The sequence below is a fragment of the Hypanus sabinus genome, chromosome 8 (assembly GCF_030144855.1).
Source record: "Hypanus sabinus isolate sHypSab1 chromosome 8, sHypSab1.hap1, whole genome shotgun sequence".
Classification (NCBI taxonomy): domain Eukaryota; kingdom Metazoa; phylum Chordata; class Chondrichthyes; order Myliobatiformes; family Dasyatidae; genus Hypanus; species Hypanus sabinus.
The window spans coordinates 123,061,748-123,080,357 of NC_082713.1; the positions used below are offsets into that span (position 1 = coordinate 123,061,748).

The 18,610-nt window shown below is 45.0% G+C and overlaps 1 protein-coding gene across 1 annotated transcript in view; it reads right to left on the minus strand.

Moving 5' to 3' along the window:
• Positions 1-18,610, minus strand: part of LOC132397799 (differentially expressed in FDCP 6 homolog) — a 69,982-nt gene that overhangs the window by 5,591 nt on the left and 45,781 nt on the right. The window contains exons 7-11 of the mRNA XM_059976553.1: positions 14,678-14,786; positions 12,082-12,263; positions 7,722-7,829; positions 5,768-5,934; positions 4,765-4,933 (exon numbers count right to left, since the gene is read on the minus strand). Of these exons, the coding sequence (XP_059832536.1) occupies positions 4,765-4,933; positions 5,768-5,934; positions 7,722-7,829; positions 12,082-12,263; positions 14,678-14,786 (735 nt within the window). The remainder of the gene's footprint in view (positions 1-4,764; positions 4,934-5,767; positions 5,935-7,721; positions 7,830-12,081; positions 12,264-14,677; positions 14,787-18,610) is intronic.

Sequence of the window (18,610 nt, forward strand, 5' to 3'; positions counted from 1 at the left end):
CCATCTCCTTGTTCCCCATTATTTTATTTCTCCGGTCTCATTTTCCAGTGGTCCTACATCCACTCTCATTTCCCTTTTACTTTTTATATACTTGAAAAAGCTTTTTTCTTTCCACCTTGATATAGTTTGCTTTCATATTTCATCTTTTCCCAACTAATGATTCTTTTACTTGCTCTCTGTAGTTTTATAAAAGCTTCCCAATCCTCTATCTTGTTGCTAATTTTTGCTTTGTTGTATGCCTTCTCTTTTGCTTTTACATTAGCGTTGTCTTCCCTTGTCAGCCATGGTTGTACTATTTTACCATTTGAGTATTTGTTTTTGGAATACATCTATCCTGCACTTTCCTCATTTTTTCTCAGAAACTCAAGCCTTTGCTGCTCTGCTGTCATCCCTAACTTATTCTCCTTCCAATTTACTTTGGCTACCTCCTCTCTCATACATTGTAATTTCCTTTGCTTCACTGAAATACTGCCTTGTCAGACTTTACTTTGTCCCTATCAAATTTCAAGTCGAACTCAATCACATTGCTTCCTAAGGGTTCCTTTACCTTAAATTCCCTAATCATGTCTGGTTCATTACATAACACACAATCCAGATTAGTTGATCCCCTAGCAGGCTCAATGACAAACTTCTCTAAAAATCCATTTTTTACTAGCAGAGCCTCTGCCTACTTCCTATCTCTCCGATACAATGTGTAACCTTGGACATTCAGCTCCCAACTACAAACATCTTTCAGCCCCGATTCAGTGATGGCCACATCATACCCGACAATCTGTAAAAGTGCAACAAGGTCATCCAGCTTATTTCTTATACTCCGTGCACTGAGATATAACACTTTGAGTACTGTATTTGCTACCCTTTTGATTCTGCATTCTTAATGCACTGAAATAGAGGTGAATAAACAGCTGGTGGTTTGGGTTGAGATCCTTCATTAGGAATGCTTATTCCCTTCTGTAGATGCTGCCTGACCTGCTGAGTTCTCCAGCATTTTGTATGTGTTCCAACAGCTTCAGAATCTTGTATCAGAAACTGCAGGGATTTGTGGTCAGTCTTTCCTCCACAGACTCTGTATGCACTTCTTGCTGCATCCGTAAGGCAGCCAGCATAATCAAAGACCTCCACCCACACCAGATGTTCTCCCTTCTCCCCTTTCCCATCAGGCAGATGAGATAAAAGCCTGAAAGCATGTGCCACAATACTCAAAGGCAGCTTCTACATACACTGTTATGACTATTGAATGGACCACTAGAATGATAAAGATGAACTGCTGACATTACAATCTACTCAGCATGGCCCTGGCACTGTAGTGTTTCCCTGGATGGCATTCTCTCAGTAACTGTAACATAACATTTTGTGTTCTGTTATTGCTTTTCCCTTTGTACTATCTCAATGTACTGGTATATGGGATGATCTATATGGATGGCAAGCAAGACAAAGCTTTTCCACCAACTCTTGGTACATCTGACAATAAGGGTCTTGGCCTGAAACGTTAACACTTTACTCTTTTCCATCGATGCTGCCTGGCCTGCCGAGTTCCTCCAGCATCTTGAGCGTATTATCAATTAGGAGGTCAAATCTTAGTGACTTTTCACAGAAGCGGACAGACTTTAGCTTTTCTGCACTAAACAATATTGCAGCAACGCCGAATGCATTTGGTCACAAAAAATAAGGCACAAGGTCTTAAAACAGCAACGATCAAATGTTACACTGCCCAGCAGGAATTTGTAGATCACTGCTTGGAAAAAGTAAATTTAGCAGAGAGTGTGCCTAGAACTTATCCTTTTTTATGCTCAGTTAGAATAATACACCACAGAAACTGGCCTTTCAGCATAACTCATCCATGCCAGTCAAGAAGTCCATCTTAAGCCAGTCCAATTTGCCTGTGTTTGGCCCATATCCTTCTAAACCTTTCCTATATTTGTACCTGTCTAAGTGTCTTTTAAATGTTGCTGTTGTACCTGCCTCAACCACTTTCTGTGGCAGCTCATTCCATATACTCATCACCCTCTGCATAAAAGAATTGCCCCTCACATCCTTTTTAAATCATTCACCTCTCACTTTAAACCAGTGCACTCTAGCATTTGATTCCCTTTCGCTGGAGGGGAAAAAAAACTGTGTCCATTCACACTATGCTCCTTCAAGCTCAGAGAAAAGGCAAAAAGACTGGTAACCACAACCTGGAGGTGTTTGATAGGAGTGTCGAAATGGAACTTAGTTTCCAGCTCCCGTTTCTGTCTATCCCTGAAATCTGTCCCTATACAAAGAGTTTCCCTTCACTCTCTCAATACACATTTGTCTACATTCTCTTAAAGTTCACTGGAAGTTAATATCCAACAGCATCCATGAATTTCCAGACCATCTCTTATGCTCGTAGTAAACCCGATCACACATTCTTGTCATTGGCCAGTGTAAACAGCATCTCGCTGATTAAATGTCCTGCCAAGCCCTAGAGACTGATCTCACAGAATGGTGAATCACAAAGAATTAGAGTGGCTGAGTTGAAGGGTTCAGGGGCTGATCTCAGAACATCATGGAGCTCAGAGAGTTCACCCTTTGTGCCGTGAGAATGCTCAGTCCCCATTTTAATACTAATATGCTCTCGCATTCTGGAGGCCCTCACGCCTTCACACAAAATGCACCAGCTTCTTGCCCACTTGCTAAACCTACTTCTACCTTTAAAAAGTGTTTGTTTTCACCTCATAACTTCCTAACTGAAACATCTTCTGCATGATCAGCAAACCTGATCCCTTCATCCAATTCACTAACACAGATTGCATATAGTTACAGCCCCAGCACTGATCTCTATGGTGCGCTACAAATTAATGATTCCATTTATCTCCTCCCTGTTTCCTGTTAGACCGCTAATCCCCTATGCAATGATCACCAACCTCATGCACTGATACATAGTAACCTTTTCCTGTGGCACATTATCAAATGTATTCTGGAAATCCAAACAGTACATCTAATGGTTCCCCTTTATACAATCTTAGAGACCTATAGCATGGAATAAGCCATTCAGTCCATGCTGGCCCTTTTTGCCCAGCTATTTTATCCCATTTGCCTGTACAACACTGTTATCTTCTTATGCCTTGCCTATTCATGTGTCTATCTAAACATCAATTCAACATTGTGACAGACCCTGGCAATGTACTTCAGATGTTAACCACCCTCTGTGCACTAATCTAAGATCCCCTATTTATCTCCCATTTCAATACCCTCTTGTTTTTGATAACTCTACAATAAGAAAATATTTTGACTATCAACCCTATTTATAATATTTTACCCTTTCTCACCCTTCAGCCTCCTCTGCTATAGGGAAAACAAGCCCGGCCTACTCAGTCTCCCCATGACCAAAGTCCTATGAACCCAGCAACATCACTGGGAATCTCCTCCACACTCTTCCTAGTGCAACCACATCCTTCCTGTAGTATAGTGAGCAGAACTGAGCACAATATTCCAAATGTGGCCTATCCAGTACAGTTTGTGAAGCTGCAACCTTTATATTCTATATCCTCTGAAGGAAAGCATGCCACAAGCCTTCCTCATCACCTTGTCTATCCATGTTGCCTTTTTCAGGGAACTGTGCACTAGGCCCCTCTGTTCATCACTCTAATTCTGAAACACCGAATTTCACAACTTGAGGACCTGAGTTAGTAGTGGAAGGTTGAATAGGTTAGGACTTTATTCCCTGGATCGTTGGAGAATGACAGGAGATTTTTGTAGAGATATACAAGACTACGAGGGTACAGATAAAGTAAATACATGCAAGCGTTACCCCTGAGGTTGTGTGAGACTAGAACTAGAGGACATTGGTTTAGGGCGAAATCATCATCGATACGTGCCATGTTGTATGACGAGGGTGATCGTGGTCTTCCATTTGTCATGACCATGATTGTTCTTGGCAAGTTTTTCTAGAGAAGTGGTGTGCCATTGCCTTCTTCTGCGCAGTGTCTTTACAAGACTGGTGACCCCAGCCATTATCAGAGACTGTCTGTCTGGCGTCTGTGATCCCAGAACCAGGACTTGCGACGTGGACCAGCTGCTCATATGGCTTCTCATGCCCCTGATCATGGGGGGGGGGGGGGGCGCTGAGCAGGTGCTAAACCTTGCCCAAGGGTAACAGGTGCAGTGAGAAGGAGTGACTTGCACCTCCTTTGAGGAAGACTTATCTCCACCTTGCCACCCAATTAGGGTGAAAGGTGGAATGTTTAAGGGAAACCTGAAGGGAATTTCTTCTCGCAGAGGGTGGTGTGAGTAGAGAATGAGCTGCCAGAGAGGTGGTGGATGTGGGTTCAACTGCAACATTTAAGAGAAGCTTGGACGAGACGGGTTTGGAAGACTATAGTATGGATAGATGGGTCTAGGCAGAAGAACAGGTTGGCAGGTTCAGGATAGGCTGCAGGGTCTGTTACTGTGCTGTAGTGCTCCATGACCTAATTCTGGTTCTGATCAACATTCCTTAGTAGCTCACCATTTACTCTCGGAGTCCTACCTCTACCCGACTTCCCAAAAGCAATCACCTCACACTTACAGTGGGGATGGAATTCCATCTGCCGATGCTTTGCCCAGCTTTCTATCTGATCTAGATCCTGCTGATGACTCAGATGTCCCTTCTTGCGAATACACAACGTCACTGACTTTACCCACCCTCTCTGTATGAAATGTTGCATAGGTATGGGGCACGTGTTCCCTGAAATACAACTGTGAAAATTCTGTGAGCGGTACAGGCGGGTCGTGGAGAACAAGTCATGGGAGTTGACTTACTGCCAGATCCTCCTTGTGATGCCGCCTGCTCTCTCTTAGCTCCGCCACTGCCCGCTGCAGCGCCTGCGTTCTATCAGCCATTTGCTGCTTCTGCTCCCGCCGGGTCAGAGTCTTCTCCTCCTTAAGCCTCATCAGCTCCCTCAGCTTCTCCTCTTCCTGCTCTAAAAGCCTGGGGACAAGAGCGGATGGTGGGGAAAGAGGACGTCAACCGAGAGCTTTGTGACACAGAACCAGTGGAAAGTGGGGTAGCTTTACAAGGTTACAAGGAAGTGTGAAGAGGAAGGAGGCAAGGAAAGCTTTGTGTGCTCCAGGAGCACAGTGATACAGGAACCCTGCAGGCAATAGGGTCAATGTCTACCAACAGCAAACAACCACATCACTGGCTTTCAAGTCGCAGTTGAGATCAATTATTGGCTGGGACAATCTTTCCCTCAGCACTGCCCCCTCTGAGAAAGTGACTGTCATGGTCATTAGGCATGGCAAAAGGTCCTTTAACCCACTGAGTTGGCACCAGCCATTTCGCTAATCCCAATATGTTCTCCCTGATTGCCCACTAACCACTGACTCATGCGCCCTTGGGAAATAGGAGGAAACGGAACATTCAGAAGGAAACCTGCTCATTCACAGAGAACAAACAAGAACATGCAAACTCAACGCAGACAGCGTCTAGGATCCCAGAATCGAAACCAGGCCATGGGAGCCATTGGCAGAGGCCTCATAGGCTATGCCAGGTGGCGGCTGAGATGGGCGTGGCAGGAATCTCGTGCCAGGTGGGGTAGGGGTTGTTGCGCAGTGCAGCATAGCTGAGCAGAGGTTTTAAACACGCCTTCCCAACACGTTGGCTTTGTCACAGCCTCGTGGTGAGGCAGAGACCCAGGTGAGGAACGGGTTAACGTAACATTGTCCTGCCAATCAGACGACAGGGTGTCCTGCTCTGGTTCATCTGAAGAGGGGGTGCTCTCCTCCCCAGCTCATTGTGGTACCCCAAAGCCCGTCACTGTACCTTGCCTGGACTGAGTGTGCGGCATGCTCGCTACTGCGTGCCTGGATCTCAGCCTGTAGCGCCTGCTCCAGCCCTTGCCGGATCCTCTCCAGCTCCTGAATCTGGCGTCGCTGCATTCCCGCCTCCAGCTCCTTCTGCTCCATCTCCAACTGTAGGCAGAGATTGTCCTGCAAGGAGAAGAGGGCATAGGCCGATCACCTCAGCAAAGGCCTGATGTGGGAGGAGCCAGCATGGAGTGGGTGGGCCAAAGGGCCTGCATCCATGCTGTGCTCCTAGCATTGCATGACCTTCACCCACCCACGTGTGGGGACAGTTAATAACCTCCTCCCTAGAGAAACAAGAGATTCTGCAAAGAGAGTCAACATGAGAGCTGGATATCTTGAGCAACATAAACAAAATGCTGGAAGAACTCAGCATCTGTGGAGGGGAATAAAAGGTCAACATTTTGGGCTGATACCCTTCTTTAGGACTGGAAAAGAAGAAGCCAGTTTAAGCAGGTGGTAGAGGGAGAGGAGTACAAGCTGTCAGGTGACAGGTGAAACCAGGAGAGGGGGAAGGTGTGTGGGTGGGGGAAGGGATAGGCAGAGGGGGTAAAGGGTTAAGGAAGAAAGAATTTAATAGGAGAGGGCAGTGGACCATGAAAGAAAGGGAAGTATGAGGGAACCAGAGGGAGGTGATGGGCAGGTCATGAAGGTGATGAGCAACCACCTCCATCACAGGCAGATCGAGGGTATCTTCAAGAAGGTGGCATCCATCGCATCTGGGACAAGCCCTCTTCTCAATAGTACCATCAGGGAGGGAGGAGGTACAGGAACCTGGAGACCCAGCTTCTTTCCCCTCTGCCACCAGATTTCTGAACAGTCCATGAACCCGTGAACACGGCCTCAGTATTCATCCTAGTCCAGATGAAGAATCTTGGTCTGAAACATCAGCTGTTCATTGCCATCCATAGATGCAGCCTGATGTGTTGAGTTCCTCCAGCAATTTGTGTGTCACCCAATATTTCCAGCACCCGCAAAATTTCTGGTGTCTCACTTTTCATCTTTTGCACCCTTTATTTTGTGACTTAAGGTAATTTTTTTTTTATATATGTCTTGTGCTGTACTGCTGACACAAAGCAACATATTTTACGACAAATAATGCCATAAAATGTGGGGACAGGATTAAGCCATTCAGCCCACTGAATCTGCACCACCATGGCTGATTAATTACCCCTCTCAATCCCATTCTCTTGCCTTCTCCCCATAACCTCTGAAACCCTTACTAATCAAGAACCCATCAATCTCCGTTTTAAATATACCCAGTGGCTTGGCCTCCGCAGCAGTCTATGGCAATGGATTCCACAGGTTCATCACCCTCTGGGTAAAGAAATTCCTTCTCATCTCTGTTCTAAAGGGATGTCCTTGTAGTCTGAGTCTGTGCCCTCTGGTCCTAAACTCTCCCACTGTTGGAAACATCCTCTCCATCAGGGCCTTTTAATATTTGGTTGGTTTCAATGAGATCCCCCCTTCATTCTTAAAACTCCAGCAACTACAGGCCCAGATGTTTAACATTTGTTAAACCTTTTATTCCCAGAATATGACAATTAAAATAAGCCTATTCAGATACTGTACCCTGAGAGATCTCACTCTCCTGCCCTCCAATAAGTACACTCCCAAGGCGGGTAGAGCATAAGCCAAGTGTACTCCAGTCAGTAAGACTGTTAGTAGACAAGCTATGGCAAACACACCTCAAGTGAGGGCTGTTTCAGCACAGCTTTTTTCCAGTGGCCACTGTACTGAGAGTGCACGAGGGCCTGTTCTGGGCCTCATTGGGCAAGTCCCAGGCTTGACCGCAGCCCAGGGCCCAACTCTAGTCCTGGTCTCTGACCCCCCAACCCAGGTCTGGGCCCAGCTCAATCTCAAAGCCAGTCCTGGGCTTGCAGGCCAGGCCTAGATCTTCTGGTGGTCCTTACCTTCCGAGCCTGGTGCAACTGCTTCTGCATAACCTGCTGCATCTCCTCCTGTTGATCCATCCATTGGAACTCCTTGTTTCGCCAAATGGCCTGTGCTTCCTCCTGGGCCTAGAAGACCAAAGAGAAAGGGTTTTGGATGTGGAGCAGCCAAGAGTGTGGAAAGATGGGGACTGAAGGGAGAGTGCCAGTGCCCACTTTTTACAAGTTTAAAGAGACTTGGAACATCACCAAACACTCACACAAACTTCCACAGATGCACTGTTGCAGACGTCCCACCTCTCCGGGAAGTTTCAGGAGTCTATATACGGGAGTCTCCCTGACGCCCGCAAATTATATACAATATCCCGGAAATCGATTTTTGGGAGAGGGAGAGCAAGAGGGAGCACCCTGATTGGTCTCTCTTCGTGCTAAGTAGACCTATCAGTTTTCTCTGTGGGCGGGCTTTACAGCCGACCTCAAAAATAATGACAATGTTGCTCGCTGCACTGTTTGCAACAGTGACTTCTCTATTGCCCATGGTGGGTTAAAATGTAAAAGACATGTTGAGGTGTTTAACTGGTGTCATTTGTTCATTAGCATAGCTAACGTTATTTAAACTAGCTGGCTAGCTGTTAAGGAGCTACTGTATTGATGTCCTAAGTGATGATGCCAAACTCCCTGTAGACTTGCTTATAATTGTAATAGAATAAAAAAAAACTCCATGATAATATTACATTAAGTGCATACTTTACTTTCACAGTTTCTGCATATACACAACTTGGTTTATAGATTAGATAAAATCACTAAACAAAGTATTACATACACCCTTGGAGGCTGACCCGGGGGGTGGGGGTGGGGGGTGGCGGTGCTACCTCCCTGAAATGAGTTTTTGCAGGGTGGGATGCCTGCTGTTGAAACTATCCAGACTGATGAAGCAATTCCAATGCACAGGAAGGTAAGTGGACACAGCCCACTGCATCAAAGGCACAGCCCTCCCCACCATCGACAGCATATCCTGCCCAGTGGAGATGGCATCTATCCTCAAAGACCCATACCACCCAGGTTCAACACTCCTCTCACTGACACCATCGGGCAGTGGGGACAGAAACCTGAAGGCCCACCCAACCAGGCTCAGAAAAAACAACTATCGGGTTCAAAGTTCAAAGTAAATTTAGTATTGAAGTATATTTACGTCACCATATACAACCCAGAGATGCATGTTATTGCAGGCAAACACAGTAAATCCAATAAATGCAATAGAATAAATGAAAGACTGCACCCACAGACGGAAATGCAACTAGCATGCGAAAGACAACAAACTGTGCAAATAAAAAAAAAGTAATAATAAATATCTAAAATATGAGATGAAGAATCCTTGAAAATGGGTCCATATGATCGAGACCTATCCACACAGACTCAAGGCTTTAAATGCTGCTAAAGGTATCTACCAAAACAAGTTTTAAAAAGTGTCTACTAAGGACTGACTTGAAGGAGGTATGTAATTATGCAATCAACTATTTTTGTGTTTTGTATTTGTGATTAGTTTGGATTGCTTTGTGGAGATCTGTTTTTGCTTTGGCATGGGAGTATTTTTCTGTTGACTATATTGGAACAGCCAAATTGGATCCAGTGTTATTTGGTGTTGTGGAGCAGTAAAACGTGAGAACTTCCAGGGGTGGAGGCAGGGGAAGGAATACTTCTTATGGGCACTACACATGTCACCACATACAACTCTGAGATTCTTTTTCTGCGGGCATACTTAGTTAATCTATAGAACAATAACTAAACAACAGGAACTGTTAACTGTAAACAAACTGTATAAATACAGATGTAAATAAACAGCAATAAATAACAAGCATGAAATTAAAAAAAAAGAAAATTGAGTCCATAGGTTGTGGGAACAGCTCAATGATGGGGGTGACTGAAGTCATCCTCACTGGTTCAAGAGTCTGACAGTTGTGGGTAATAACTGTTCCAGAACCTGGTAGTGTGGGTCCTGAGGCTTCTGTACCTTCTTCTTAATGACACCAGTGAGAAGAGAGCACGGCCTGGGAAGTGGGGATCCTTTATGATGGATGTAGCTTTCCTGCAACAGTGCTCCAAATAGATGGGCTCAATGGTGGGAGAAGCTTTACCTGTGATGGACTGGGCTATATCCACTACTTTCTGCAAGATTTTCCATTCAAGAGAATTGGTGTTTCCATACTAGGCTATGATGCAACCAGTCAATATACATCTATGAAAGTTTGTCAAAGTTTTAGATGTCATGATGGATTTTTGCAACCTTCTAAGGAAGGTAGAGGCACTGCCATGCTCTCTCCATAATTGCACTTACATACTGTGCCCAGGGCAGACCCTCTGAAATGATAACACTGAGGAATTTAAAGTTGCTCAATAAATCTATAGAATAATAATCACAACAGAATCAATGAAATACTGCCCAACTTGGGTGTTCAACCAGAGTGCAGAAAACAACAACTGTGCAAGTACAAAAAGAAATAATAAATATAAATAAATAAGCAATAACTATCAAAAACATTAGATGAAGAGTCCTTAAAACTGAGTCCATTTGTTGTGGGAATATTTCAATGATGGAGCAAGTGAAGTTATTGGCTTTGGTTCAAGAGCCTGATGGTTGAAGGGTAATAACTGTTCCTGAAACTGACATGTGGGTCCTGAGACTCCTGTACTTTCTTCCTGATGACAGCAGTGAGAAGAGAGCATGGCCTGATGATGGATGCTGTATATTCTTGAACAGGCCTGCACAATCCTAACTCTACCTCAGCAATGGAACCCTACATTCCACCTCCCACACAGCCATAAACCTGTGTTTCGTGTTGCACTAATGTCTTACTTTGCGTACATTTTTCCCTCTTCATTTTCTTGTGCAATTTCTGCTCTTGTGTTGTTGAATCCATGTGTCTGTGATGCTGCAGCAAGAGTTTCTTTGTACCTGCACTTGTGCATGACAACATACTCGACTTGACTGACAGTGGGCCCAAAAATCATGGCAATAGGATTAAACCCACTCCAGGTGCCTCGCCGTGAAGCGGTGGATGGATGCATGAGGCATGGTCTGGGGACATGCCACCATGAGGCTGGCACAGAGGTGGAAAGGGGCACTTACAGGGGTGATGGAGATTGGGGAAAAGTGAGAGGCCAGGGAATGGGAGAAGAGGATGGGTTTAAATCTAGGTTTTTTTTTGGTCTCACATCTGCACACACAGGCACCCACGCCTGTAAGCAAAAGGGCGGCGTGGTAGGGTGGTGGTTAGCACAATGCTTTACAGTACCAGCAACCCAGGTTCAATTTCTGCCGCTGCCTGTAAGGAGTTTGTACGTTCCCCCTGTGACTGAGTGGGTTTCCTCCGGGTGCTCTGGTTTCCTCTGACAGTTCACAGATGTACCGGTTGGTCAGCTGATTGGTCATTGTACATTTTCCCACAATTAGACTAGAATTAAATCAAGGGATTACTGGCTGGCATGGCTCGAGGGGCTGGAAGGGCCTATTCTGTGCTGTACGTCAGTAAATACACAGCAACACACAGGTATGTATGCACATACCCAAACTCCTCAGCTGGGTTGAATATTGTTGGATTAAGGTTTGGAGTTGTTATTTCTCTTGTAGTGTAACTTCCCTATGCTTGCTTATAGTTTTTATATAATCACCGGTATACATGTAATTTTTCACTAAATTGTGCAATAATTGTAGTACAGCTGATCTGGTGCTTCCTAGAAGCTTCTCAGTTTTCCAAAGCAGGTTCCATCTTATCATTGGAATGTGCATTAGCTCAAGTCTGAGTAATAAGACGACTACAACTTCCTCTTCGTCTTTTTTTTTTGTAGCTTTAACTCTATAACCACCAAGTTTTATGCCTCACTCTTAACTTCTGAAGAACATCTGGATCACTAACACCAGATCCAACAAGACTATGCATGGTCCAAAAACACAGTCCAAGAAACAGTTGACATTTCAGGCTGAGTCCTGATGAAGGGTCCCAGCCCAAAACGTTGACAGTTTATTTCCCTCCGTGGATGCTGCCTGACCTGCTGAGTTCCTCCAGCATCTTGTGTACATCACTCAACATTACCAGCAGCAGCAGAATCTCTTGTGTGCACCATCCAGACATGGTGTGGTATCTGCAGCTCACAGCCCTGGATATCATCAGCAACAAACCCACTGTCACAAGCGGGAGACAGGGAGCCTCTGAGTGTCCGTGCACCGGTTCCTGCTCACAGGGACTGTTGTAGACCCCGCCTGGCTTTCTCCAGTTTGACGTACCCCCTCGCCTCTCTACCTCAGGATCTGACTGATCCACCAGTACGTGGGGACAGGGATAAGGACCACCGGCTCTGAGGGAGACCCGAGAAACTCACTGACCTGCCTCAGCTTCTCCAGCTCCCTCAGCTGACACTCCCTCTCCTGTTTCAGCTTGGTCAGCTGCTCCTCCTCCTCCTTCCTCCTCTGAATCGCCTGCTGCCTTAGCTCCCGCCGCCGCTCCCGCTGCTCCTTGTGCAAGGGAGGCTTGTTGGCCGTCTGAAGCGAAATGGCGGTAGTGATACCTATGCAGAGAGAACAAACCCACCACAGTCAAGGAACCTCAAAAATGCCTCTACTATCTGAGGAGGCTGAAGGGAGATGTTCCGTGCACATCAATACACACGACTTTGTACAAATAGAGTCATAGAAAAGTACAGCACATAAACAGGCCCTTCAGCCCATCTAGACCATGCCAAACCATTTAAACCGCCAACTCCCATCAACCTGCACCAGCACCACAGCCTTCCACATCTTTACCATCCATTCAAACTTCTCTTAAACATTGAAATCGAGCTCACATGCACCACTTGCACTGGCAGCTCATCCCACACTCTCACAACCCTCTAAATGAAGAAGTTTCCCCTTATGACTTTTTTTTTGGCATAGTAGGGGAATTAAGGGTTATGAGGAAAAGACAGGTGGGTGGAGACGAGTCCATGGCCAAATCAGCCGTGATCTTATTGAATGGCAGAGCAGGCTCGATGGGTCAGATGGCCGACTCCTGCTCCTGTTTGTTATGTTCTCATGTTCCCCTTAAACCTGGCATCTTTCATCCTTAACCCATGATCTCCAGTTATAGTCCCACACAACCTCAGTGGAAAAAGCCTGCTTGCATTTAGCCTATCTATTACCCTTATAATTTTGTATACGTTTATCAAATCTGCCCTGATGTGCAGTGGAGAGCATAATAACATGCTGCACCATTGTGTGGTATGAAAACCGCCCTCCATCAGACAGAAGGGCTCTACAATGGGCAGTCCAACACATTAAAGGTGCCAGCCTACCCACCATCAAGACCATATATACAGACAGGTGCTGGAAAAGGGCCAGCAACGTCATGAGGGGTCCTAGTCACCCTGCTCATGGACTGTTTGTCCCACTCCCACCAGGGATGAGGCTACACAGCATCCATACCAGGACCACTAGACTGAAAAACAGTTACTTCTAATTGCCAGGCTAATCAACAGCATCCATACCAGGACCACTAGACTGAAAAACAGTTACTTCTAATTGCCAGGCTAATCAACACCTCCATTAACCCATTACAGCACCCCCACCGCCACTACATACACAACCACTAGTGTCAGTCTATGTATATAACAGTTAATTCTACATGGTGTTTTATAGGATTGCTTTTATATTTTGTGTTTTTGTTGTTTTTATTGTGTTCTTTATGCTTTTTTGTGTTTTTATACTGCATTGGATCTGGGGCAACAATCATTTAATTTGCCTTTATACTCATGTCCCGATGAGCACCAATAAAGGTGTACCTTTGAAACCTTTAAAGAATCTTGAAACTGGAACCAACCTCTCCCACTGCCACTCGGAATGTCCAGCACCCTGAATGACGGGTCAGAGAGCAGCTCCTTCCCTGACCACGAGTTTCTGGAGGAAGCAGACTCCATGAGGGTTCCTTGCATGCGGTACAACACGCAGCCTCAGCTTTCCCTAGTTCCCCCCGTGGCACCTCCCAGGCCCCTGATTCCTTCCACCCAGATGGGACGGGGCAGCAGCAGAGTAACACCAGCAGCCGTAGGCTCCCTGCAAACCGCACGCCGTTCCAGACTTGTAAACGTCAATCTTTCATTGCCACTGGGCCTAAATCCTGGAACTTCCCCAGACCCCATCAGCACCTTCACCAGAAGGACTGCAGCAGTTCAAGAAGGCAGCTCACCCGCCTTCTCAAGGGGTAATTATGGACGACAATAAAACCTGGCCTTGCAACGTCCTGTGTGTGAGTAAAAACCTTAACAACTCGTGGAAACATCTCCTGACCCTTGGGCACAAATTCACACACATGCTCACTCATACCTACAGCATACACACACACATGTTCACTTGCACACAGATAGTTACGTGCATTTATATCTAGTTTTCCATATATATATATATACATACATAAACACAACACACACACACACACACACACACACACACACACACACACAAACTCAGACAACACCTGGTCAGAAATAACAGCTCTCCTTCCACCTCTGTCGCTCCCACTGCAGGCTGCAATTGAGGTGAGGAGGGGGTAGAGTCTAAGTAGCCCACCTCAAGAGACCCCATAGAGGAGGGCTAGATGGAGGGGTGCAGAGACCTTCAGGAAAAAGCCCTCTGGGTTTATAAATGGGATGGGCACTTACACTTATGTCAGAATTATCATTTACTGGGGGGGGGAATGGAGGAGAGGGAAGACAGGGAAAAAGGAAAAGGGGAGGAAAAACTGGGGGGGTGTAAGAGGGAAAATGGGGAGGGGGAGATTGAAGCTGGGGTGAGGGAGGGGTAAATAGGAGAGAGAAAACTGAGGGGGAGTGGGGAACAAACATCCACATCCGTTTTAGAAGTTTCTGAAAATTGCATAAACGAGTCCTGCCCCCAGCTCTTTGGAAGGTTGCCCAAGTCCATCAGGGACAGGAGGCGGCCCATCACTTACTCTCCATCCACTCCTGACGACGCTTGGTGTCAGATGCACTCAGCTCATACGTTCGATTGGTCGTCTTAATGCAGAATACACACCGTCTCCCGTCCTTGTCCATGAGCGCCTGGGGGCCAGGAAGAAGCAGAGTAAGGGCATGACTCAGGAGTACATCACAGCAGATACAGAGCCAAGGAGGGAGCAGAGAGCAGGTGGTGGGGACGAGACCACCGAGAACAGACAAGTGGAAGGGAGCTGGGAGAGGGCAGGGAACGGTGAGAGATGGGAAAGGAGACGGGAGGAGCAGACAACAAGAGATGGAAAGCAGGGGACAGGAGAGCACCAAGAGCTGATAGGAAGGAGGATGCAGCAGTAGGGACAATGGACAGGAGAGATAGAGAGGGGCCTGAACTGGTTTCAGCGCAGGGAAAAACCGAGGGAACAGACCTAGACCAACCCATCTGTACCCTGGTGACAATCAATAGCAAATCTACACCAGTGTTGTACTTAGTATATAGAGTGAAATCTCCCCCCCCCACCCCAACCCATTTCTGTAGCCAATGTAATTCAGGGAGAATCCCTGCTCACCAGTACTGTACCCAGTGTAAAAGAATTCTGCCCATATTATTGGGACCCAATGAGTCCTCCTACCAACCAGTTCTGTACCTAGCATTAACACAGTGAACCCTGCCCACACAATACCAGTCCCACCCATAGTACTGTTTAACAGAACTTTGTCCACATTATTGTACCCAGTGAGTGGAATCAGCAGTTTCTGAGATACTCAAGTTACTCCAACCATTCCACAATCAAGGTCACTTACAGCATATTTCTTTTTCTATTCTGATGTTTGATCTGAACAACAACTGAGCTCTTGACCATGCCTGCATGCTTTAAATGCATCGAGTTGCTGATAGGCTGATTAGATATTTGCATTAGCGAGCAGGTGTACCTAATAGTGGCCACTGAGTGCACAAGGCAACCTTTCTCAATCTTTTTGCCCTGGAGAAACTCTTGAATATTTTCAGGTCTCAGGGAACCTCTGCGTAAGATTAATATCTACAGCTCCTGGTACCATAACATGATCAGCAAGCAAGTTGTAGATATAATAATCTAAAAATTATTGTCAATGCTGTTTTGAGTAGAGAATGAAATTTTAGCAACCTTTCTTGAAAAATAAACAGGTAGTTAAGCTTAGCTTGCCTTTCTTGAAATTAATATTCTTCATTCCCTTTCATAAATTTTAAAAACTCATAAGGCAAACATAATTTCTGTTAAATAACTGGCTTAAGCCAAAATGGGATTTAATTTTTCTAAAGGTAGGCTTGGTAGATATAATTTAAATAAAGGTTGTAAATTGATTTAATTAATGCCATTTACAACATGAAAATTTATTGGCAATGTTAATTAACAAAGCTAATAAAAACCATAGGCCAAACAATATGAATAAAAATATAGCCTAAGACATAATTTTAACAAGACTCTGAAAAAACATTTTCTTACTAAGTGACATGGTCAGGCTCAAACATAGACCTAGTATGTGAAACTACTATGTATGTATACCTAGTATGTGTAGCCTCCAACCTGATGGCACGAACATTGGCTTCTCTAACTTCTATCCACACTCAGAATGGAGGAACATCACCTTATATACCAGCTGGGTAGCCTCCAACCTGATGGCATGAACACTGACTTCTCTAACTTCCGTTAATGCCCCTCCTCCCCTTCTTACCCCATCCCTGACATATTTAGTTGCTTGTTTTTTTTCTCTCTCTCTGTTCATCATTCTGATCATTCTCCATCTCCCTCTGGTGCTCCCCCTCCCCCTTTCTTTCACCTGAGGCCTCCTGTCCCATGATCCTTTCCCTTCTCCAGCTCTGTATCACTTTCGCCAATCACCTTTCCAGCTCTTAGCTTCATCCCACCCCCTCTGGTCTTCTCCCATCATTTCGCATTTCCCCCTCCCCCCACTACTTTCAAATCTTTTAGTATCTTTCCTTTCGGTTAGTCCTGACGAAAGGTCTCGGCCTGAAACGTCGACAGTGCTTCTCCTTATAGACGCTGACTGGCCTGCTTTGTTCCACCAGCTTTTTGTGTGTGTTGTTTGAATTTCCAACATCTGCAGATTTCCTCGTGTTTGCATGTGAAGCCGGTGCTTGTTTCTTTCTGAACAAATATTCAATTTTGGGTCGAACTTGAGATAAGTACAGATTTTACCTTCAACTGAAATTAGGCAATTTCTATCCTTGATCTTAATGCTTGTTAAACAAGAAAAAGCTTGCTCACATATGTAAGAAGTTGAAAACTGCAGCAAAATATTCATTCCTTTCCTACGATTGGCAGGATACTCCTCTTTCACAGAAATCCAGAACTTGTCCAGGGGCAGGTCAGTAAATCTCATCGTGAGTGCAAGATCAGACGGCAGCTCACAAAGTCCTTCCTCTTCTCTCAAAGTCAAGTTCTCAGGCTGAGCAGAAGATTCAGAAAAAGGGTCTCTCATCCAGTCATACATTTGTGTTGAAGGGGAGGGAAAATACTGTTCAGTTTTGTTCTGCAGTTCTTCCAGGTGGTTTTCAATAAGACTCGAGTCTTTCTGATATCTCTCCTCACTCTCGAGCCCAAGCAGCAGTGGAAATATTTCAAGATTTCCTTTTGCAACATGGATTTTCCGAAAATTCCATTTCCTTTTAAATCCAAGAACCTTGTCACTTGAAATCAAAACATTTTCTCCAGAGCCTTGCAAAAACTTGTTCAACTAATTCATATGATGAAAAATGTCTACTGAGTAGGTTAACTTCTGCAGTTATTCTTCATCTTTAAAGCATTCAGCAAAATCTGGCCTCCTATTTTCTTCAAAGTACTCTTGCAATTCACCTTTCAGCTCAGACACCCTGTTGAGAACTCCTCCTCAGCTAAGCCACCGGATTTCTGTGTATAGCAGGAGATTGGTGTGCTCCTTGTCCAGGTTTTCACACAGATTTTTAAAACATTCGGGAGTGAACTGCTCCTTGCTTAATAAAGCTAAAATTCCTTCTTTAGAATGATAATTTCCCTACACTGATTTAGTTTGTTCCCATAAATCAGTCAGCAGCATGTTAGGGGAAGTTGGGGGAGATAATTCGGGTGGGAGAGGCTGACATCACAGCCCAGGTTGGATGAGTCCATTCAATGCTCGGAAAATGTACTTCACACTCCTCGTCAGCCTACCTCCTCCTCTCCATGCAACACAGCGCTCACCAAATATCAACAGTTTCCCCCTATCTCACGTCAAGAACTGAGAATGGACTCAACCAAATAAACATGATCCATTCTGGGCTGAGAGACCTCAAGTGAGATTGCAAAAGGTGCTGTTGGTCACTATCCAACACTGTGAGCACTAGCATAGCACATTGCATGAAGTCCAAAAAACAATATTTACTTTTTTTAAATCATAATCTCTCATGGAAGCCCAGTTGAGAAACTCTGGAATAAGGTACAAGGCCTGTGTAGGTTATTGTAAATTGGGAAACTACATTCAAAGGGAAGGCTGGTAGAAGAACAACATCTGTTTTTAAGAATGGATATAACATTTTGAAGTAACCTAGCTCCTAAAGGACACAAAATCAGTGTTCAACAACAGATATTAAAGATAGCATTAGATTAGAGGAAAAAATAGTAATAGTGTCAAAATAGCAGCGTTGGAGGATTCGGAATTCGACACAGGAAAATAAAGAAATTGAAAAGGGTTAAAAAAAGGTACGAGAAAAGTCTAGCAAGGAAAATGAAAGAAACTGTAAAACCTCTGTAGATGGGGTAAAAAGGAAATACAAGTTTCTCAGAGATGAAGTAGAAGATAGCTTGTGTCTTTCTTCACAGAGACAGTAGATCTGCAGGTGCTGAAAAGTATCAGAAATGAGGGAATTAAAGATATCAGCAGTATTAGTGGGGATGGCCAAAAGGAGACAGTTGACA